Source organism: Drosophila subobscura, chromosome U, assembly GCF_008121235.1.
Source record: "Drosophila subobscura isolate 14011-0131.10 chromosome U, UCBerk_Dsub_1.0, whole genome shotgun sequence".
Lineage (NCBI taxonomy): Eukaryota > Metazoa > Arthropoda > Insecta > Diptera > Drosophilidae > Drosophila > Drosophila subobscura.
The window spans coordinates 21,340,168-21,363,474 of NC_048534.1; the positions used below are offsets into that span (position 1 = coordinate 21,340,168).

General features: G+C 41.5%; 4 protein-coding genes across 8 annotated transcripts; all 4 read left to right on the forward strand.

Moving 5' to 3' along the window:
* Positions 1–4,227: 4,227 nt before the first annotated feature.
* Positions 4,228–7,793, forward strand: LOC117900356. Its single transcript, XM_034810704.1, has 4 exons — positions 4,228–4,360; positions 4,457–4,542; positions 6,020–6,146; positions 6,747–7,793. Exons 1-4 carry the CDS (start codon positions 4,297–4,299, stop codon positions 7,085–7,087), a joined length of 618 nt encoding a protein of 205 aa, XP_034666595.1. The 5' UTR covers positions 4,228–4,296; the 3' UTR covers positions 7,088–7,793.
* Positions 7,794–8,928: 1,135 nt separating this feature from the next.
* On the forward strand, positions 8,929–10,603 carry LOC117900418 (jacalin-related lectin 5). Its single transcript, XM_034810780.1, has 3 exons — positions 8,929–9,238; positions 9,524–10,129; positions 10,308–10,603. Exons 1-3 carry the CDS (start codon positions 9,178–9,180, stop codon positions 10,550–10,552), a joined length of 912 nt encoding a protein of 303 aa, XP_034666671.1. The 5' UTR covers positions 8,929–9,177; the 3' UTR covers positions 10,553–10,603.
* Positions 10,604–13,343: 2,740 nt separating this feature from the next.
* Positions 13,344–17,690, forward strand: LOC117901608 (cell wall protein RTB1). The gene is made up of 3 exons (XM_034812427.1): positions 13,344–13,578; positions 16,605–17,141; positions 17,206–17,690. Exons 1-3 carry the CDS (start codon positions 13,518–13,520, stop codon positions 17,415–17,417), a joined length of 810 nt encoding a protein of 269 aa, XP_034668318.1. The 5' UTR covers positions 13,344–13,517; the 3' UTR covers positions 17,418–17,690.
* A 2,246-nt stretch (positions 17,691–19,936) lies between these two features.
* On the forward strand, positions 19,937–22,515 carry LOC117901478 (clumping factor A). Of its 5 annotated transcripts, none has more exons than XM_034812244.1 (5): positions 19,937–20,120; positions 20,977–21,089; positions 21,163–21,784; positions 21,818–22,108; positions 22,179–22,515. In XM_034812244.1, the coding sequence occupies exons 1-5, from the start codon at positions 20,057–20,059 to the stop codon at positions 22,400–22,402; spliced, it is 1,314 nt and encodes a 437-aa protein (XP_034668135.1). In that variant the 5' UTR covers positions 19,937–20,056; the 3' UTR covers positions 22,403–22,515. The 5 variants fall into 5 exon arrangements, with proteins under 5 accessions (XP_034668135.1, XP_034668134.1, XP_034668137.1 ...); XM_034812243.1 differs by having other exon boundaries at positions 21,163–21,619; positions 21,653–22,108; XM_034812246.1 differs by having other exon boundaries at positions 21,163–21,573; positions 21,631–22,108.
* The last annotated feature ends 792 nt before the right edge of the window (positions 22,516–23,307 follow it).

Below are 23,307 nucleotides of genomic sequence, written 5' to 3' on the forward strand. Positions count from 1 at the left end.
CAGTGGAGTACGAAATGAAAACATTTCTTCCCCCAAGTTGGAAATTGCCTTCCTTTTTGTTTTCTCTGTGAACGCGTAAATATGTGTGCAATGCCATAATCATAATATTGTGCGAGTAGAAATTCTACAATCCAAGTTGTTCTCAGTTTCAGTTTCCAGGCACTTGTGCGGGGGTAATTTTCTGTGAAATCAGATGGTTTTTCGTTAAGCTGGAGGACGTGAGATGTTATAAAAAATGTAATTAAATGTGGATGTTAGAGAGCTTGGAAATAGCTTAAATTAGGAGGAACATAGTAATGGTTTTCTACTTTTACCAAGAGAAGACTTTGAAGCTTCACCGGAAATGTATTTTGTTGCATATTATCCACATATTACACACATATTTTATTCACTTTTCTAACAACATTAACTCGGTATTTCAACAAAGAACTTCCTTCACTGGCTAATGACATTAGAATCTCAACAAAGTTTTCGTTGTGCGCGAATAACATTTGTCTTTGGCGTTCGTTAGCATTTTAGAGCGACTTGCAGATTTCTTATGTTAATCAGTTGGATGATTTATATACGTGGCTATGCAGTACGCGCCAAAAGAACATAAATATTTTTATTGTTCCACGCTCGCAGGGAGTCACGTACCGAGAATGACGTATTCGCAATCCTCGGGAAATATTTTTGTTTTGCCACCTAGTACATTTTGTATTTGCCACACCCTCAGCCAAAAGGCTGATTGTTGGAGATGGTGATGATAATTCTGCCACTGCTGTTGCTGTTCCTGTTACTGCCACCACTGCTGCTGCATTCTGGGGCACGTGCAGGGAGAGACACCCACAAATTGCTGTCATAGTTCTCTCCGGGTGCTTCCACATCCGCTACGTGCTCAGTCAGGCTCATTGACCTGTAAATTGTAAAAGCCAAGTAGTAGAATGAAATTCTTTGCCCACTCTTAGCAGCTTTTGTTCTCAGCCTTCCGTTTGGGGCCACCTGAAGCTGCTGCTCGAATTGCACTGAAATTGCAGTCAAGTGCAAGTGATTGCTGGAAAAAATTACGTACTTTGTGCATTGTTTGGCTGCTAAATTGATTTTATGTGCTTTTGCAATCTGATGATCGAAAAGGGAATTATGGTAGGGCAGCAAAAGGCTCTGTTACTTTGTTACCGTGAAAGTTATTCGCAGAGTCCAGTAGTTCTTTCAAAAAACAAGATTTATAAATGAAGTACGTATAATTTTAACCATTTGAAATGTTTTATTGTCACATTTAATGGCACAGTTTGGCATTTCTCTAGTTTACTTTTACGACATTCCCGAACATTTCCATTGAAACGTATTTATCTGCCATTAAGTGATGCAAGTTTCCCGTATGCATACCCCAGAAAATGTGTTTAAATTAAGTTATTCAGCACAAAATATATTTAAGTTTTAGTTTAAGGCAATTGAATCCCACATGAGCCATAAAATATACCCATAAAATACCTCCTTCATCAGTGTATACAGTGCAGAATAATCCCCGTGAGTGAGGGGGAAGGATATCCATTGTGAAAGCAATATTTATGTCTTGACTCTCTTCTTGCAACCCCAGCATTCGCAAGCGCATTTGTAGCGATTGATTTGCCCCAGGAAGCTGCAGATACGTATCGGATGGCCAACGATAAAGTGTTATGTTTATTACCAGCTAGAGAGGTGGCTTGGCGAAGGCCACTGACAGTTAATTGGTTTCCAGAGGGAGCTGCCAGCGGCAGCAGCCACGCGTGTACCTCACCATTGCGTAAATGTAATAAAACTCAATTAAAATCGAGTCAACAGAGAGTCAGAGAATGCGCCATTCGCTGACGTTCTCTGCCGACATTTACCCCCTCCATTAGCGGTTTTTCTCATTTTATTGAGCATCGGTGGATTGTCGGAGGTACATTTTGCCCCACAGACCGTAAATATTTCATAGCTGTGGCTGCACAGCAGAAAAGTTTTTCAATTAGCATGCCAGGCGAAAAATGTCAACTAATTAAAGGCCATTTTGTGGGCGGAGACGAAGCAACTTTTGGCCCACAAAATGTTGTTACACTTTCCATTCGTATTTTTCTTAGCTCTTTTTTTTGGCAAGACAAAATTTATGGGCGGGCAAGGGCATGGACATAAAAACACGCTTTACGATGTGCACTGGGTTTGGGGTTCGATGCAAAAGATAAGCAGGTTGTAAACCCGAAGTCGAGCCGTGGAGAGACCGTTGCAAAAATGTGTCAAGTTGTAAAAATCGAAAACATAATTTATGGCTGCCTCTAGTAGTGGCATGCAACGCATGACATGACCTTTGGCCGAAAAGCACACACAGTAACACAGAGCAGAGTCAACAAACACCAAAGAACCAACACCAGCAGAGAAATGGTAACCGGAAACGGAAGCGTGCGTAAACATTCTTTAATTATGTCCTGTCGCTGTTAGTAAATGAAGTCGCGGCATGCAATGCCCCGCTGAAAATGTATGGGGCATCGAAGGAATTATGACATCAACATGGGGCGACCAGCAGGCGACGACGTCACCAGCAGCGCGCCATTGTCCAGACAGACCGAACCAATGTGTCCTTGTCACGCAGCCGTCGAAATGAATTGGACTGGCTCTGATTTCAGTTTGGTTTTTCTTCTTTTTTTTGGCACTGCGATTTACATTTTCCACCACCCAAGCGGCGGCAACAGGCTGGTCTTTGGTGGCCGAGAGCCAAAGTTGCTAGAGCCTAGGATTAGCACTGGAAATGGTTGCCCCGAAAGGGTAATTGAAACAGATTCTGTTTCTCCTTTTCGCCATCAATTCACTTTGCCTAAGAAACTTGTTGATGGGAGATTTTGCAGTGGGATTTTGAGCATGAAAATTAATGGTAGATTCAGTTTGGAGCTTCAACCAGAATGAACGTGCGACAAGGATGTAAATTTGAAAACTAATTCTTTGATTTCTAAGGCTTTCGCACCCTTTCTTGCCAGTCAAAAGAGATTTTCTAGTCCAGAACATCCTCCAACTAGTTTTGGCACAGTAGTCCTATGAGGCTCACTGTTGCTGGCTCAGCTAAAACCCACTTTAACACTACTATCCAAGCCTGCCCCTACCATAACAGTCACGTAGTTTAGTCGCAAAGAAACAAGCGACCACATTAGCCAACACTTTTGGCGGATTTTGGGCCAGGGTCGGGGTCGCGACCTACACCAATCAGAGTCGGCATTGTTTATGATAAATTGAAACGCTCTGCGCGGCATGCACTCTGCCCCGCGGGAGATACGAATGTGAATGGTATGGCATAGAAATAAACCCCCTTTGGATAGCGATAAATAAGCGCCCACACCCAGGATGTCAGAGCAGTCCAGAGGCGAGGTCAGAGAAAGAGCCAGAGCCAAAGCGAAAGCGAAATCCAAGCCGCAATACAAAAAATGCGGATGAGTTTTTCGCTCTTGGGCGCCACTAATTGCTGCGCATTGTTGCGGTTCCGTTCCTGGGACAACTCCCCAGGCACTCATATTTTCACAGAATCCCAAGGATCCCATCCACACCGTCACCATGGATTCCTCCCACTGGCCTGCGGTCTGCGGTGTCTCTCTACGCAGCTCTTCATTTTCCGCTTATTTTATGAATACATAATTTCATTTTGGCTCATCCGCGGCGAGTCCAGTTACTGATAGGTCAAATGGGTGGCTGAAACCCCAGTCCCTGGACTCCTGCAGGACATGGTTTATTGCTGCTGGTTTCAAGTTGCTGCTGGCCTTGCCGACAAACGAGTTTTGGGCCAAGAAATTGCACTGTTCGCATAGAGGGAGGCTGCCGCTGGTCTTTCTTTGACGAGCGCTTCCAATCTTTCGGTTTTGCATTTCGCAATTTGAATAATTTTTCTCTTTGGCAGCCATGTGGGGCTACCAAAGATGTTATTACTGTCAGAATCAGGAGCCACTCGAGCGACGCACCCACGCAAAATACGCGATGAGGGGACGACAGACGAAGGACCCCCGAGACGACAGTAGTCGTTGCCTGTGGAAGCCTTCGTTTGCCACATTCGTGCCACAAAACGATGACGTCGCTCTGTCGCTGTCGTCGGTTCAGTCTAGCGTAGGTCCTCCTCTTGAAGGCAATTGCCTTTGCCTTACTGGCTTCCAATTTCAGTTTTCATTTGGCCAGCGGCTGTGGCACAACACACCAAACAAATTGTGGCAAATGCGAACACAACTGGGTGCGCGCGAGTGAAATAAAATATTTGAAAAGTTTCCAAAAAACTTGAAAGTTAGATCACAATTACAGAAAATAATAATAATAACAAAAAACGTGCAAATGGTGTGCTATAAAGAGTCGGCCCTTTTGTGGCTCTTGGCCCTGCATTGCTGCATATCGTATGGTGCGTGTGTGTGTGTGTGTGTGTGTGTGTTTGTGTGTTACCTGTGGCTATTCGAATACTGAATTTAATTTCAATCGAAATATTTCTATCCTTTAGGCGCAGCCATACAGTGCTTCGTGTGCGACTCGAGCGACAATCCCAGTTGTGCCGATCTCGGATCCAATTCCAGCATAGTGCCGGAGGTGAGTCGATGGAACAGATTGAAATTGCCAGAAGGCTCATCCATCAACAGTCTGGCTGATTGATTGATGATGTGTGGGACCTGTTGTTGAGTTGCTTGTTCGAGGGCTTCTCTTTTTTTGGCTCAGTCATTTTACTTAACCTTTTGCCAGCCTAATCACATCTCTTTTGACCTTAATCAAAGTGCTGGCACTTACAAATTAAAACTACAAGGCCCATAAATCTACCACCTACCAAAAAAAAAGAAAGAAAACAGGAAAAACTGTTAGAAATAGAGCCCACAAAAGCGGACACGGAAACGTGCAACGTCGCCGTCGCTGTTGATATTGTCGCCGTCGTCGTTGTCCTCCTCCGCCTCCGATAAGTGAATTTTCTGTTACTGGCATCTCTCTCACTGCGAGTGCCTCCGCCCCAGTGCCCCAGCGAGAATGCCAAGGCAAGGCAGCCGACGGAATGAAAAGAACTTAACCCGGCCACGTGCCAAACAGTTGGAATACTTTTACAAAAGTCTAACAACGTAAATTTTCAGCACTTGAGTTCCTCCTTCTCTCTGTGACAGTTTTGTGAGGGAATCTCGTTAGCTCTTGGCACACAAAAAAAATTAATTCAATTCTCTTGTAGAGCTGCCAGAACGATTGTCATCTGTGACTTGTAATCTCTGTTTTAAAATGAAATTCAATTATAATAGAGAAAGATGCATAGCAATGAGAAAATAAATTGAAAAGAAACTTTTTTTAGGAATTTAGAGAGAAAATAATTGTATTTTTTTTTGGAAAGGAAGACTGCGTGCTATTCTTTTCTTTAGCTGAGATATTAGATAGTCAATTTCTAATCTAATTGTAGCTACAATTTCTGAAGTCCAAAGTCATTGCAAGACTTATTATTACAGCATTAATTGTAGCTAAATTCCATTCCATTCTATTCTTAGCAACGCTATTTATTTAGTTCTCTCATCAACTTCAAGCTACAAATTCCTAACGCTCTGTATATCTTGAAATATCATCCAGTTTTGTTCTATTACTACGAATGACTAATGTATAATTGAAGGGGAAAATATAAACTTTCTGAGATTTGTTTACTTATAAATGTCATAATTATGATTGGAGTATCTTTCACCTCATACTTATGATATCTTTTTTAAGTGCAGTGCAGTTTCAGTAGTATAATTGTTATGTGAATGCAGTTTTCCCCCATCGATAGCAAAGGTCGCCTCGTCGCATCGCAACCCAACAATATTGATAGACGTATCGTTCATTCAACATACTTATAGATAAGATAAATCCGTTACCAACAGTCTCAATTAAGGCTTTAATTACAAACTGCAGACAACTTTGTAGTGACTAAACGCAAAGCGATCAATCGAAAGTCATTGTTCTTTTTATTTGTAGTGCAAACATAAGTTTTTGGTTCATAAAATGTACAATAGTTACTCGCCAAAGATTGAGACAACTATTTATTGATTAATCGTTTCCGTTTCAGACCTGCACTTTGGACAAAATGAAGTCACTGGACACCTGGCTGTTTGATCTGAACAAGTTCTCCTACTTCGACAATGGGGCCAACAAAAATCCGCTGATGAATTGTCAAAAAGTTGTGGCCAGAGATCGTAAGTTAAGAGCATTTTAAGAGCTGGTTTTTTAGGCCAAAATTAAATGTAAATAAAGAAATTGAGAGTTAGTTTTACAAGAAAATAAAGGGAGAGACTAGACTGCCACAATTTCAACGATTTTCTGTTACCTACTTAAAATTTCCTAAGCCCTACAAGAAAATGAAGGATAACTGTCCTTAAATTAAAGCTACTTCAGGCATAAAGAAACTTAAGCTTCATCTAGTTCTCTACATATAGTTTATAAACTTTCAATTAATCTAACAATCTATCACGTCAGCAAGTCTACGCTTTCATGATTCATTTATTGAACTCGAATCTCTCGCTTTTCGATATTTGTTAGCCACAGTATAGTTTATGACTCTTTTTTATCAGAGAATGTTTTTAGATAATTCGTTGCACACTTTCTAATCACTTTTTTATGACGAGGCAATGTTCTAGTATTTACCCTTTTTTTATGAGCAGGAATCGTAAACTCCTTTTTATTAAACAACCGAGATTTACAATACTGTTCTTGGAAATACTCGTAGTACAAACAGGAAATGATTTTAACCAGAATGTCACTGTTAGAGTTTTCTATTCTCTGTTTTCATACCACAGCCGACACCAGAAAGATTGTTACGGCGCGCTTTTGCCAGCTGGACACTGGAGACTCGGATGCCTGTGAGATTCTAAGGAGCAAGCTGCGCATTACCAATGCTGGCGACAGCAGTCGGGATCAGGGGCGGCGGGATCGCGACCAACAGCAGCGGCGCAAGGGCTATGGCTATGGCCAGGAATCCACCGATAATGACGAAGGATCGGAGGAGGATACGTTCTTCTGTGACATTTGCAGATCGGATCGTTGCAATGGTGCCGCGGCAGTGACGTTGACTCTGGGTTCGATGGTGGTGGTAATGTTGTTGGTAAACCTGATGCCAGGACTTATTCAGGACTGTTGAAGGAGGTGCTGGTGGATGGATGGTGGATGGCGTTTTGGTAGCGTTGGTGGATGCGTTGGTTGCATTTAGGTTGAGTTACCGTTAGCGTTACCGTTGCCGTTGCCGTTACCGTTTACTTTGTAAATATTTGAGTGCAATGTCGTTGATTTGAACAAGCCTCCCCCCCGCCGTCACCAGACTCTCCTACAGACCCACGCCAGCCCCTGCCCCACCTCTGGCTGTCCCATCACCCCCAGACCCTAGACATGTAAGCACACACTCACCAATACACCGATACAATCCCACTAACACAGAGAAACAGAAACATACTCGCACACACAACTCAACCTCAAAGAGAGAAAAGCTCATTCGCTTTGATTCCAAACAAATATGAAAACTTTCAATTACCAGCAGATGATGATGTTGATGGATGATGGAAGGGAAAATGGACCTCTAAGGGATATGTTTAACCACATACAACATTTATCCCACACATGCAAACACACACACACTTACACATATATCAAGGATGGAGGACCTATTCCATTAGCTCTTATTGTAGCTTTATTATATGTTGATTGTTATATTGATAATTGTTAGGACAGCAGAGTATAAGAATTCACCAATTGCCTTTAATTTTCATATTCATAGCAAGCAATATAGATGGGAATTATAAACATTAATAAATGTACTCTTAGGTATTTATGTATGTATATTTAAATGTGCTTAAACCAGAGATCAAATAATGAAATTCACTCAATGCAAAAGCCGCAACGCACGCAGAAACAATCAATAACAAAATATTATACCACAAAAAAATATGCGAATTTAAAAAACCAAAATATGCAGTAAATGCAATTAAATGTTCAATTAGAAATCAAGCAAAAGGAAAGATAAAACCCCAAAGCAATACGAAATATATGAGATATAAAGAAAGGTTAAATGTAAAACTGTCAAGGGATGTGCACTGAGATATACTGAGCTTAGATATGCCCGCCTACCAGACACGCCCACAAAATTTTTAGTTAAGCAATCAATTCTGTTTAGTTCATAAACGAATTTTGGAGTGGCAGCAAGATCGAACTAAAATACTTAGCGAGCACACGAATAAATGCTGTATGACAGTATAACAATATTGTGTAGAAGACTTTCCTGTTTCGCGTTTGTGGGAGTATAACAGTTATGGCTGCGGGTAGACTTGTTATACCCTTATGGAAGGTTTAATCATTTCTAAACTAAGATTGCAACGGAAGCTCGCAGTGGTGTCTCTTCTCTCTGATGGTAAATAGATCGTTAGGATGTAGATTGAAATATTGAATTTAAATTCATTCGAATTGCATTAATTTCTCTGTCCTTTAGTTTAAACTCAGCATTATTGAGAATCTATTATAATTGTATAACTTTTGGTGTACCAAAAGAGAAGATAAGCTCGGGTACCTTTTCATTTGCAAAGCAAGTTTAAATTCAAATAATCCTCTAAAGTTTCACCAAACTTGAAACAATAGATTATAAAGCAAGAGCCTTAAGGTATATCCACATTCGACTCTCATGTGTCATTTCGTGCTTTGTTGATTCTTGACTTGTTTTTCCCCAATCAAAGATAATTTTCCCATTACTCATGTAAGATGCTCAAGTGCCACGCACCCTCCCACACCCACGCAGGCCCCGTCTTTCGATGCTGTCTCTGTCTCTCGCATTTAATTTGAAACGCTTTGGCGATGCTATCATCAGAGGTTGTCTCTGTCGACGGGGCGCGACATGTTTCACCAATGCTGCAAATTATTTGCCCCACCCATCGCCGCGCGTCTCCAGCCTCACACCACTGTGTGATAGCCCAGAAATCTATTTTGATAGAGGAAACAACAGCCTCCGCCATTGCTTTCGATGTCTTTGGCCTGGCAGTTCCATTTGAATTTTCGGTGGCGGTTGCTGACACGAAGAAGAGCACACACTAAAAATTAGAACAAAAGAACACCGGAACTGTGCACTTTTCGAGGCCACATTCTTATCCGGAGGAGCGTTTCACTCATTGAAAGTTTTTTGCATTTTTTGACGCGTTGACGTTTTGCAAATTGAAAGTTTTCTCCTTCCCGAAACACACACACAAAAGAATGCAATTTTTGTTGGTTTTGCTGCTTTCGGCGTCGGTTTTGAGCGGTTCAGGTGTTTCAGGTATGTAAAAGGCACCTGCTGCTGCTGCTGCCTGGAGTTCTGTTGGCCATAAATCACACGGCACTAAGCCATGGCACCCGTCCGTTCATATGCTAATTGATTGACCCCAAAAAAGCGTTGCTCATACGCAACGCTGAACCCTGCCAGGGGCCCAGGCAGTGCGGATTACTCATCCGTCTGATAACAAACTGCTGATAAGACCTGTCACGGTCACACTGTGCACAAGCCCACAACTAACCCAAGGTCGTCGTTTGTCTGTCTGTGTGTGTGTTTGCTTTTCCTCAGCTCTGCGCTGCTACACCTGTCAGGACTGCGATGAGACGGCCAAGCTGAGCGAGATGGAGGTGTGCAGTGGCTCGCCCACGTCTGCGAATGGTGATGGAATGTTGATGGCTGCCAGTCCCAGCCAGAACCCCAGTGTGGGTCCAGCCAGTCCTGCTGCCGTTCCGGCTGCCATTCCAGGAACCGCCTCAGCCCCCGCTCCCGCTCCCGCCCCAGCTGCAGCTATTCCTGCTGTTGCTGCTTCTAATGGTAGCGAGGACGAGGATGAGGACTATGACAGCGATGAGTCAGCTCCGAATGCGCCACTATCCCCCATAGGCATCGGAGCAGCTGCTGCAGGAAATGGTGTTGGAGGAACAGCAGCTGGAGGTGGAGGTGGAGGAGGAGTTGGAGCAGGAGTGGGCACGGGAGCTGTTGCAGGTGGTGGCGCTCCTACTGCTGCTGCAGCCGGAACTCCAGCTAAGCCCGGCTCTGCGCTAGCCTCTGTGGACAGCGATGCTGACGAGGATGAAGACGAGGACGAGGACGAAGATGAAGATGATCGACGCAGGCGTAGAACCGCCAGACAGGTGTCTGACATTGCCGTATGCTACACAGCCCGGCTCCAACGTAAGCATCGCCCTTATCTAGCAGGCCATTCACATTGCTGCAACGATTTTGATAAGATTACGCCGAATATCGATGAGTGAATCATCAGACGTGACAGCAGCAATGTGAATTGACTTTCACCGACACTTTATCACTTTATCAGTGTATCAGCTAAACCCTCATTGATATATCCATTCAGGTAACGACACAGTGATCACTAATCGTGGCTGCACCATGGCCAGGTCGGGCAATTCGACCACCGACGGCGCCTGTGATGCACTCTTCGAGAACTGGAGCGTGGTGGGGTGTACACTGTGCGAGGAGAATGGCTGCAATCAACCCATTGACATAAGCATCGGATCGATGAGTGGATCTGGCTCAAGGTCGACGTCAGCCCAGTGGACAATCTCAGCACTGACGCTGCTGGCGATTATTGTGGCCTAAAGTGTGAAGCGAAATAATAATATACACAAAATATATGGCCCCAAAACAGAATTCCAAGTCAGAGTTAATTTTTGGAATCGCAGTTTGGCGATTTATGAGCGTTTTGATTTGATTTGTTCGTCTATTTATGGCACACTTACGCCAATGTCTCATATAAGTGGCAGAAATTCGGAAGGCAATGAGCGCACCTAGGCTATTTTGGCATAATTGTTTAATTGGCATCGATAAGGAACACATTTCCCTTTGGGTTATTATTGTCGCTTCGTTGGGTGTATGGGAAAGTGCCCACTCATTGCGTGGCCCATCCATGTTCATTCAACCTGGAACTGTGTACTAGCCGGGCGAAAGCACTATCAAAATCGTATCAATTAGCTTCGAACGATAAGTCATCCATGGAGGCAGACTATGACGATGAGGTGGGTGCTCCCGCTCCCGCTCCGTATGCGGTTATGCGGTTAGAATTTTCAAATAGATTTCAGTGACTTCATGCAGCTCATAAACTGATAAATTGATCAACTGCCCAGAGCCTGACCATTTAGCCTGATAAGCGATAGGTAGTCGAGTGGCAATTGCTGCCTTAAATTTCTACAAGATTTATAGCGCCATAAGAGGGCTACTGGACGGCTGGACGGGGCTGAGAGAACTGTGATTGAGGCCCGATTTCTCGATCGGGCGATGAGCAACTTCGATGAGGAAGCTCGATGCCAGAGTGCGTTTTCGGAAAGGAAACTTGTTCTAAGCGAACAAAACGGTTAAATCAGCTGCCAAATTTGTGATACTGTTCATAACTTTCACATATATAGTATTTAATATCAAAGTGGATTGGGGCTGGGCTTTTTTTTCGCTTCCCCGTTTTATTTTCGTCAATGCTGCTGCTGCTGCTGCTGCTGTTGCCACTCAACTTCCGGGCCTCTGTTGTGTAATGACGAACAGAACATGCCCAAAAGGCTTTAAAATTCTCCGCTTGTCTTGGGGCTTTTTGTTGACGTTTCTGAACTCTAAAGAGCATTCTACTGGGGGGCAGGTAGAGAAAGAGCGATATCGAGACTGACTTTTGTCACAGAGCAAGAGAATCGTCACTTAGCGCTTTACGTGATGTCGCCGACACTTCAATTGATATTTTATTCCACTTTTTTGGTGAAGTTTCAGCTTTTTTATCTCTGCGTCTGCTCTGCCCAGACGATGCGTCAGTTGTCTCGAGCGGCACTAAACAGATCTACTGACAATTTGGCACGAACCCACCCAGATACATACATATATGATATATATGCAAATACTCGTAGAACGCACGATTTATGATCATCTCTCAGCCATCAGAAATTATTTCAGGGCCAATAGTTATAGTCGCTAAAAGAGAAACTAAATTGTGTGTTGCATTTATGCATTTTTTGTGTATTTATTACAGAGAAATGTAGAGCACTGAATTGATCTCTTAAATTTTTGATATAGTGTAATGCGAGCTAGATGAAAATATTCTAAACAAATACATAAATCTTCTTAATTCAAAGCACCAAAGAATGGTGGATTACTTAGGCAAATATCACGAATCTCGCTTCATCTCTTTGCATCTTTTTCAAATGGATTTCGACATGATTTGATATTGAAAAAGTCTCTAGAAATTTCATCTCAATGAGGAGATTGAAACTACACAAAAACTACACCAGCTCTTATTCGTAATTAACTTAAAAACACTTTAGATCTCCCAAACTTGTTCATTTACTCCTCTTCTTTATTGTTTATAAATATATATTGTTGAAAATGTTCACACCTGATAAAAGTCACCTTATCAGTTGACCTCTATGTGACAGCACAGTCTTCACCGTGTTTTTTTTGTAGGTCAGTCTGGGAATTTAATTAACTTTCGAGTGAATTCGACCTTGATGCGCACTCAACTGGAACATTTCGTACTACTATTGGCTCGTGCGGCTTCAAAGTTCTTTCGCCCAACCACCGCACACTCACTGCTCCCCCTCTGACGACAAGGTGTCAATAGGATTAGCCAATAATTATTGGCATCAAAATATGCCTGCTAATTGTTTGGGGGCTGTCTAATCGTGAGTTTGTTTGCGTTGCGTGATATATTTTTGATATTGAATAATAATCATGCGACATCAACAGAGTTGATACTCAAGAAACGAAATACATGCAAATTGCGAGCGAGTGTATAATCCATTATTTATCCCATTAAGAGTAAAAGCAGCGTTTCCATTTGCTGTCTAAGTACAAGTAGAGTATCTTTGCTCGACTTTGTGGATCTGCCTACTGAATCACTTGCATGGGAAATACTTGCAGTGCAGACCCTGCGAGAAGTAACCCTCGAGAAGCGAAGAGGCAACAAAGGAAATTTAAGAAAGAAATGCTCCAAACACATCTGAATGTAATGAATGGGGTAGAAGTAATCCCCGCAAACTGAATCATGTGAATGGGAAAGACCTGACAGCCAGGCAGCCGCTACCGTGCCCGCACATATCGTTATGCACAGAACTTAAGAGAAAAGAACCCTCGGGTAAGGTAGCGGAAGAGAAGCGCCACTCTCTTTCGGTTTTACTTTCAGTCAATTAAAATTTTTGCGCGCTCGCCGCTTCTGCATTATAAATTAATTTGTTATCAATAAAGAAATGAAAAGTAAAACTTGTTTTACGGTCTCTCCGATCGCTCGCTCTCTCGCTCTCTCTCTCTCTCTCTCAGCATTGGAGCCGCTGGCGCCCGTGCCGCAGTAGCAGCCGCAGTCGCAGTATAAAACTCTATAAAAAGTCTGAAACAAATCACAAGATTTTCAGTTAAATTTGAGAATTTGCAAACTGCGGTCGCCCCAGAAATCGCGAGAACAAAAGATACAAAAGTGCAAGAGTATAATACAACAATACCAATTAGTAGATATACTATAACATCTGTGGGATTCAGATTTATATAAAATATATCCGACATATATATTTTAAAATAAAACCAAACACACAGCACCACCATGACCAGCAGAAGTCACATCATTTTGGCCAGCTCTTTGCTGTTGTTGCTCACATTGCCAGGTAAGGATTACGCTACTCGAAGTTTCGGGAAGGCCTTATTAGAATATCGAGAGAAGTGTCGTGATAAAAATTGATGGGTATTTCTTGGAGGAGAAGTGATACATCTGATAGCAGACTAAGACCCAAAGAGAAGCTAAAATATACCTGAAAAGTGTCGTGATAATATCCCATGTCAGACATCACATGATTCAGGGGAACTTTCAAGACAAATCAGATAACTTCTTGAAATAAATATATATAAAAATAAATATCTGGAAAAACCATTCAAGTAAATCCGACATCAGATAGTCAGCCCCAAAACCAAACTCTATGCTCAACCAGCACATCATATGATGTCTGATAAAAAGGTCTTGTGGCTCTCTTTGATTGCTGCTGCCGCTATAAATAAATAAATGTGAATTTGTGTATCAGATTTTATTAGTACATAAATGTGCAGCGGCAAAACGCGCATTCGAAATGAAATTAAAATTCAAGATCATGAGGCGGTTTCGCCATCGAATTTTGCATATCAAACAGCGTCAGAAGCAACGTCCCAGGCCCAGACCCAGGCCCAGAGCCAACGCAGATGACATTAAAAAGAGTTAATTTATTTTGTTATTATCAAACTGTCATAAATAATGCAAAGACTGTTGCCAATTTGCGGTTATTTCAGTTTTCGATTGTGATGCGGAAATGTCATTCCATCCAACTGGAATTGTTCAGAGTCAGGCCCCTCCGCCCTTGCCACAAGTACTTTCAGATCCTCTCTAATTTATGGCTGAGATGAAAAGTCAGTCAGCTGCAGTTCGTGCAGCTCTCAAGTGGAAATGAACGAAAAACAATAATGAACAAATTCAAAATATTTTTTTGACATTGAGCTGGCGAGCCAGAGCCAGAGCAAGAGCCAGCCTGTACGCTAATTGAAAATGTTATAGTTACACTTAACACATTTTGCAGCAGCCACAGCCGCAGCAGCAGCAGCAGCGGCCCGAAATGGAAAAACTTGTCTGGCCCATTAGCACCGCTTAGAAAATACTTACCTTACTCGTACCCAAATAGGGGAAAAAACCTGAAATTCTGTAATTTTTTCACAGTTTCTTGACGCGATTGCGAATGATTTAATCTGGGATTGTGAGGTGTTAGCCAGGTTCTGGGGGAAATTACCAAATGTATATTACCTGCAAAATACAGTATACTAGAAGGAAAATAGATCATAATGAATAATAACATATTTCCGCGCAATATTAATATTTAGAAATATCCACAAATTATATCTCAGATATATATCTTATCGTTGGAATACCACATTCTGGTAGAAGCGAGTTTTCATGCATTAAAAGTGGCTTTATTAATGAATTAAAAAAAGTAATATAATTTTGGGGAGAAGAAAGATTTCATTGTCTAAATAAAACTTGAAATTCTATAGTTATGGGAGCAGTGTTTTCTCAAATAATTGAAATGTTGGCCAACATATATATTTAATTTAAAATTAAAATAAAAGAAAAAGCAGTAAATTTTGTAGGTTGTAGGGAGATGCCTGTAAAGACGCAATAGAAACAATTACAAAAACCTCAATGGAAGCTGCACTTTGGCACAAAGCTTAAACTTAAATACTCGTATGTGTTGGGGGAAGCATTTTTTTACGATCCAGAGAGTTTATTGACTTACATAAGTAAGTTCAGCTGCAGGTGCGAGTACGATTACGAGTAGTAACCCCTCTAGAACTCTGGAAAGCTTAACAATTAAACAAGAATAAACGCTTGTTATTAATGAGAAAGTGCAAATTCCAGTATGGAGAGAAGAGGTTCGGTGACGCTTATCACGTGCCATTAAACCCCCAACAAGCTGTGGCTCACAATCGAAATTCTCTCCACCCAAAAAGGCCCACATCAATCAAAATGATTTATGATAAATTAAAAATAATAAAAACAAAAAATAATTATTACAATTTAACACATGGCAAAAGTTGTCCATCATTTTGGCAAACAAAAAATGTCCAAATATTGGGATTTGTTATCTATGGGTAGAACAATCAAGTGAAATATTATCTAAAGGTAGAACAATCAAGTGGGGATTGTGTATAGACATAGGTAGGTGAGTCAGCAGGGGTTTATCCATAGGAAAAACAATTGGTCCTATCCACAAGAACATATTAAATTAGAGATTTAAATTTAAGTAACCCTTAAGTATAGAAAGGGGATGTATTAGGGGAACAACATTATCTAAAAGAGTCTAAAAGAAAATCTACAGCGAAGCTTGACAATATATGTATCTATGAATAGTTCAAGCAGTTATCTATTATCTATGCTTAACAAATTCATCAGGCCTTTATCGATGGTGAAAAACTCGGTGGGGGAATTAATCTCTAGGGACAGCAGTCAAGTGATGGCTTAGGCCTATTTGATCGTACGGGAGCCATTGTAAGGGTGAGTCACCTGCTATCAACGCTGATAGTTCCGCATCCACATCCCCTGATAACACTATTAAGGCAATTATGGCAATGTACCCATCCCATTCCGATAAGTGTGTCTGTTTACCTGTTTGAGGCTGGCAAATATTTGTGCAAGAATTGCAAATGCAAATTGCTCTGTGTAGCTGGTTGGGGGTGGGGAAAATTCAAATGAAAAATTCCAACAAAGGTAATTACTGCCCAAGAACAAATAAACTTATGCTAAAGAATGGACAAATAATACGCAAAGTCGCTGGTTTATAATTTGTGTTGATTTATGACCCTCACATGATCCACTCCGCACCCTGTCATCGGTCGCTGTTTGCCCAAGCTATATATTGAGCACTTTTAACTGATAGATAGCTTTTCCTGGATAAGAATACATATGTACATATATCAAAATATGGGCAAGGCTCGAAAACACAGTAAAGAATAAGGAAATGGAGTAAAAATTATAAATGAAACCCTTTTAAATGATGGATAGCTTTGGTTTTTGGTACATAAAAATAGAAAATATTAAGAAAAGGGAGAAGTAAAATGTGGATACCCTTACCAAAAGATTGACACTAATTTATGTTAATTTTGATTCCATTTCCAGCCATCAATGCCGATCTCATGTGCTATGTTTGCGATGATTGTGCTATGCTGCAAAAGGACACACCACTCCTGGCCTGCAACGATGACTTTTTCAATCACGGCGGCAGCACTGAAGCCTCCACAGTGACCACCACCACCACTACAGAGGCGAGCACCACAACGACAGAGGAAAGTACGACTACTGTGGAGAGTACGTCCACGATGGACACAAGCACCCAGAGCACTGCAGGAGACACCACTCCCGCCACCACTGAACCAACAACAACCACAGTGGAGACTACAACCCCGGAGCTGATCACAGAGAGCACTGCAAGCACAGAGGCGCCTGCACCAACGCCACCAACAGCTGGACCCGTGGAGACCACCACTGGATGGCCAACGCCACCCGCCGAGGATCTGTTGGCGCTGGCAGCCAGGAACACCACGCGTCTGGTGCCTGTGGAGACCGAGAGCACCACACCATCATTGGCCATCCGGCAGCGACGATCTCTAGTCGACACGGAGTACACCTTCCATTGCTACTCTGTGCAGGCGCAGGGTAAGTTGATCAAACACAAAACAATCAATAAACAAAGGCTAATCATTCTCATTCCTATTTGTAGTCAATGGCACAATGATCACGGATCGCGGTTGCTCCCGCGTCGGCACCTATGAGGCCGTCTGCGAGCAGCTTCAGCGCCAGAACAACGGAACGGAGCTCTCCAACTGTGATCCCTGCAGCATGAATGCCTGCAACGGCAGCTCCGCGCTGCAGGCATCGCTCCTGGGATCTCTGCTGCTGGCCATTGTAGCGGCTGCACTGCATCGCAACTAGAGATCAACTCATCATCATCATCACCCGGTGCTACAATTTAGTATTCCTCGTTTCTTTAAGACCCAACACACACCAACAAAAGACACACTCATAAGACAGCACTCATCGTTAAGTGATTCGAAATTTTATATAATTTTTAAGAGACACACAACAAACACAACAAACACACAGCACACACCAACACACACTCAAAACGAATATCGAAATATATGCAAATTTATTTGTATTAACTAATTAAAGCTAACCAAATGTGAAGCATAAGGCAAAACTTAATAAATACTACTTAATATATAATTTTTAAAGGAAAACAAATTGGTTTTAGAACTTACTGAACAAAGTGCAAAGATATTTCAGAAGAGATTGAATGCAGGTAGGTAGAACAATCAGAAGAATGATTATCTTGAACAGCACTATCATAAGCACCATCATAGGTAACTATTTGCTTTTGTTTCATCAAGTAATTAAATATCGAAAAATATAATAGTAAAACAAACCTCACGGAAAACGGAAATTGCTTGAAATTTAAATCCATGAATAAGTTTGCAACTTTCTAGCCACAACCTTCTAATGAACCAAAGAATGCAAAGAACAAACTTGCAGATGGCTATGGTGATAAATTTCTTATCGGCAGTGCAAACAGATAGAACCCTTGCTTGATTTTCTATTGGCTCATTCAAAACAAAAGATTACAACCGAAATTAAGATAAAAATTGGTGTGCCAAATGACTAGACATTGGCAGTAATCTTATCTGATTCTTAGATGGTGAATAAATAAATGCATTCTGCAAACACAAGACTGGGGACTTCCCTTTGCACTTTAATGGCAATGTCACGTATGCATGCGCTGGCACAGCGCTGCGTATACGTGATGGTACGGCTTGGATTCGTTGTGCAAACAGCCGCGATGACAGAACCAGAACCCACGCGGAGGCATACTTTTAGGCCATTTATGCTATACAAATTTACCCAAGGCAAACTCAAAACAAAACAGTCCCAAAAAACGGAAAGCGGAAAAAGAAAAGAAAAAAATCAAACACAAGGCAACAACAAAGAATTCCCATCGATAAGATAAGACTTGATTATACAAATTTTGGCCACACTGAATGCAAACAAACTGTGACCATGCGTAAATCATTAGGATTTTTTTATGGCACCGATATAAATACTACAGCGCCTGATAAGTCCAACAAATGTATTGAAGTATTTTGAGCACAAGAAGGCGCACCACGCGCTCCAACATGGAATTCCCTTTTGGTAAAGAGATATCTCAAGTGTGTTACAGATTAAACTAAAAACTTACACGTAATTAGTAGTGTCTAATGACTGATAATTCGATTAACAGTCGTCATAGATTGTCTCTGGTTAGGGCTTATCAATAGCGAGCTCTGTATTGCGCAGGTCAAACATTTGATCTATTCCTATAAATCTTTACTTTTTTCTATACTACAGTTAGACTTTGCCCTCGCACAGAAGTAAGTAAAGAAAAAGTACCAAGCACTGGTAGGTTTTTGATTAAAATTCTCATCTATTAGGCAGCTGTCCAAATGATAATATGAATCATTGCAAATAAATGTATTAATCGTTATGCGACGCCACTGATATTGTTCTTGCTTCGTTCGTTTATCGGAATTTAGTTTGCAACTAAAACAGACACGTTTACTCGAGTGTACATATATTTAGTTTATATATTTGCCTATCACATGCGGACTTTATACATTTATCTGCTCAAGTATTATTACTCAGCAACAGCCATAGAGCCTGGCCAGGACTTAGACGCCTTAGAAATCGATTAGTTTGATTAGATATCTGCATACCATACGTTAAGTGCTAAGCGAGTCAGCGATTTTCTAGATATCCTCGTGCGTAAGACAGCCGCCTGCCTGAATGCCGCCAAGGGGTCTCAAAGGGTGCAATGTACGCGAATTTCTACGGCACCCATAAAGATTTTTGTTTGGTTTTTTTCCTCAAAACGTCAATTGCAATTAAGTGGGGAGTGCTTTATGTGTCATGGGATTGGCCGTGTTTCAATGAGCCATAAAAATGCCAGAGGTCTGACAATTTGGCTAATTGTAAAACAATTATAGCAAAATCGATCTATATCTTATCGAATTATGAGTTCTACGAACTGGGATAATTCCAATTGAGGCGCAAAAAAAGCCATAACCGAAACCACTCGAAGTTAACATCCTGAGGAAGTGAATGCCCAAAAAATCGGCAAATTTTCCCAATTGGCCCCATAAATATTGGCATTATATGGTTTTTGTATGACCGCGTTATCGACAGGAAGGTGCCTCCCTCACGCACACTGCTGGTCAGATTAGGGGCAGTTCCTTGTGTCCACAACCTAGAACAATAGCAATACCTGAATGCTGTTAGCCCCTCATTTCTGCTCTGCTCTGCTTTGGTTTTTGCTGCTGCTGCTGCTGCTGCTGCTATCGCTTATCAGTGACGGCGGCGGCGGTTCGAACTGCAAATGATAAAAAAGCCATGTTAACAATATATTTAATTGGTAGTTCCCATTCAGGCGTCGTGCGTTACTGTGCTCGTTTCTCCGCTGCTCCACCGCCATCCAACTAGGATCATTTATACGTTCAGAGGATCCTGCGGATAATATAAAAAAATAAAATAATACTCGCAAAATGCGTTCGATCACGGTTACCTTCCTGCTTCTGGCATTCTGTGCCTCAACGACTATCTGGAAAGGTGGGATTTGCATACCAAAAAACTCCGAAGTTTCCAGTGCAAAGTGCTAAGGAAATAATTTAGACTAGAAATTTCAATGATTGATTTATGCTGTGTCAATGTTTAGGAATGAAAATTACTCACACTTTGTATTTTATGAACTGTCTTAGTTTTGTGAGAGAGAGAACATGGAGCTGGCTCCTTATCAGCCATGTTTGCACCGACTTCCAGTGAAGAATATGCCATGGCCAGTGCCATTATTGTAATTAGTTTTGTGCCACCAACAGCCTCTAACCTCAATGAAAAAATTGCCAAAGCGTGTACAATATTGAAAAATATATAGATACATACAATGTGTATAAATTGACTCATCAAAAGTTCTACTGCACCTCGAGATACATTTTAACGGTCGAGTATTTCATCAGAATTGCATTATCACACCTCAAAGACTAACATTTAATTGAGTATAGAGAGATATTCAGGGATATTTTTATATTTCATCAGAATTGCATTATCACACCTCAAAGACTATCTTTTAATTGAATATACAGATATATTCAGGGATATTTTATTTTATGAGTAACCCCACGAACAACGTATCGTATTTTATCGAAATGGAAGAGCTTAAGGTACATACGTACCAAGTAGAAAAGTAAAGGCTGCTGTCCGATAAGAACTCATTAAATTATGTAGCCCCCAATAGAGATATGTAAACGGTTGGCAAAAACGTGCCCAATAGGTTTTTATACAAGGGAAGTGATTGGAGGATCGATATTATCGATCAGAGAAGTTTTCGGCTCCGTAGTAACACAATTAAAAAATTTTTCGGTGCTTCAGCACTTTGTATGCCATAAATTAAATTCCATTTTCTTTGCAGCCAGTGCCCTGGAATGCTACCAGTGCAGCGGATCCCTCTGCGACGATCTGGACAACGTGCCGGTGGTTAGCTGCAATGCGGATGATGAGCCATCCGAAGCGACAACCCCGACGGTAAGACGACACTAACACCCTGCCAGAATATTGTTTTTATACAGAGCAAACCAACTGTTGTTATTTTTTCCAGGATGAACCTTCAACCGGCTCAACGGCCACCCCAACAGGATCTACAGCAGGTGGATCAAGTGGTTCTACAGCTGGTGGATCAACCGATTCTTCAACCGACTCAACCACAGAGTCTGCGACTGACTCCACAACCGATGGAACTACAGATTCTACAACTGACGAAACTACCGATTCGTCGACAGACGAAACTACTGATGCTACAACTGATGGAGCTACGGATTCGTCAACAGGCGAAACTACAGATTCGTCAACTGATCAAACGACCGATTCATCAACCAATGCTGCAACGGAATCAACAGATTCTTCTAGCAATACTGCAAGTGAATCTACTGGTTCTACAACTGATGGAACTACCGATTCATCATCCAATACTCCAACTGAATCAACCGATGCTTCTACCGATTCTTCGACCGATTCTTCAACAAATGGATCCACCGATTTATCCACAAATTCTGCAAGTGAATCAACGGATTCTTCTACCAATGCTGCAAGTGAATCCACAGACTCTTCTACCAATGCTGCAAGTGATTCCACAGATTCGTCAACCAATGCTGCAACTGAATCAACAGATTCATCTTCCAATTCTGCAAGTGAATCCACAGACTCTTCAACCAATGCTGCAAGTGAATCCACTGATTCTTCATCTAGCACTGCAACTGAATCCACAGACTCTTCTTCCAATGCTGCAAGTGAATCAACCGATTCATCAACAGTTTCTCCAACCGATTCCTCAAGCGACTCTACTTCAAGTGATTCCTCAACCGATTCTTCGACAGCTGCAGCAACTGTATCTGGAGATGTCTCTGCTGTATCAGCTCGTAGCAAATCTTCGGCTGCCATGGCCACAGATTTGCTGCTCCAGAACTATCGCACCAATTCCCGTAATCGAAGGGACACGGATGGTAACATTAAGATGACTGCCTGCTATAGCATTATGACGGATAAAGGTACGTAAAAACCATAGAGGATTGAGCTGCATAATATATATTTCTATACATTATTCTTTCTGCCAAACAGGGAAAGAACTCGGCTGCATTCGTGTACAGAATGGTCAGAGCGGCTGTAATGCAGTGCGCACAGAGGTCGGCCTTCCAGTTGTTCCTGACACTGAAAATGACAATCCCCCTAAGAACGATTGCAACCTCTGTTTCGACAGTCGCTGCAATAGCAGCGCCAGTCTACGCGTGTCTCTGGGCATGCTGCTTCTACTCCTGGCGGCGGGTGTGAAGAACTTCCTCTAGAAGCAGTTCTGGAGCGATGGTTGGATTGAACATCCATGAGTTGTATTATATATTGACTTTTAAATATTAATAAATAAAACAAGTAAAAACCATTGACTGAAAAGTTGCTTAATTAACGAGAAGAAACGTTGTTAGTCGCCCATAAAAGCGACTCTTCGTTTATACCCGGCACTCAGACAGTATATTGTATGTATGTATGTATATGTACCTTATTCTTCGAGTACCGGTTATAAAAACAGTCCCACAAAATGTTGCATCTATATTTTATAACCTATACATAACTCTTTCCCAATAACACACCCCAGAAACAAGCCACCTCTTTGATCTCTCCGGATGCAATATTCAACACATCGCAAAAGAAATTCTCGACAAATTTTTTACTCAGGAAGCAAATTGAAAACCCCTAATTTCTTGGAACCTTATCTAATCGAAACGGATCATAAATCAAGATCATATGAAAGTGAACAAAAGGAGACAATAATTTCTTTGCTTATCGAAATTTCTTTGGCCTTATCTTTGGTCAATTGTCAGCTAATTGTCTGAGAATGATTAATTATTTGTCTTTTGCATGTATTCTCTTTATAAAAATAGATACAAATTTTAAGTTTTGTAAGAATTTTAATCCTCTTACCACAAAAAGTGAAAAAATACAGAGCAGGTCCCACTTTTTTCTCTAGTTATTTGTATGACGAAACCTTTTGGCAGCACTGAAATGGTGCATTTAACAATTTGTAATATTTAACATAGAGTACACCTTTCATTGATATCGATCAACAGTATAAACGATTCAAAGCTCGTATCTACAGAACTGGAGACAGTGCACAAACCAGAAGCGAGCTTTTTTCTAGTTTAAAGCTGGAACAATGGGAAAAGCTTCAGAGCCAACAAGTGAAGGGTTAAAATAG

Coding starts and splice junctions, on each gene's coding strand:
- LOC117900356 (XM_034810704.1), top strand. CDS start 4,297: ATGGTGTGCTATAAAGAGTCGGCCCTTTTGTGGCTCTTGGCCCTGCAT. Junction 4,543..6,019: donor ATTCCAGCATAGTGCCGGAG/GTGAGTCGATGG, acceptor TTTCCGTTTCAG/ACCTGCACTTTGGACAAAAT. Junction 6,147..6,746: donor AAAAGTTGTGGCCAGAGATC/GTAAGTTAAGAG, acceptor TTCATACCACAG/CCGACACCAGAAAGATTGTT.
- LOC117900418 (XM_034810780.1), top strand. CDS start 9,178: ATGCAATTTTTGTTGGTTTTGCTGCTTTCGGCGTCGGTTTTGAGCGGT. Junction 9,239..9,523: donor GAGCGGTTCAGGTGTTTCAG/GTATGTAAAAGG, acceptor GCTTTTCCTCAG/CTCTGCGCTGCTACACCTGT. Junction 10,130..10,307: donor CTACACAGCCCGGCTCCAAC/GTAAGCATCGCC, acceptor ATATCCATTCAG/GTAACGACACAGTGATCACT.
- LOC117901608 (XM_034812427.1), top strand. CDS start 13,518: ATGACCAGCAGAAGTCACATCATTTTGGCCAGCTCTTTGCTGTTGTTG. Junction 13,579..16,604: donor GTTGTTGCTCACATTGCCAG/GTAAGGATTACG, acceptor TTCCATTTCCAG/CCATCAATGCCGATCTCATG. Junction 17,142..17,205: donor CTACTCTGTGCAGGCGCAGG/GTAAGTTGATCA, acceptor TCCTATTTGTAG/TCAATGGCACAATGATCACG.
- LOC117901478 (XM_034812242.1), top strand. CDS start 20,057: ATGCGTTCGATCACGGTTACCTTCCTGCTTCTGGCATTCTGTGCCTCA. Junction 20,121..20,976: donor CTCAACGACTATCTGGAAAG/GTGGGATTTGCA, acceptor TTTTCTTTGCAG/CCAGTGCCCTGGAATGCTAC. Junction 22,109..22,178: donor TAGCATTATGACGGATAAAG/GTACGTAAAAAC, acceptor TCTGCCAAACAG/GGAAAGAACTCGGCTGCATT.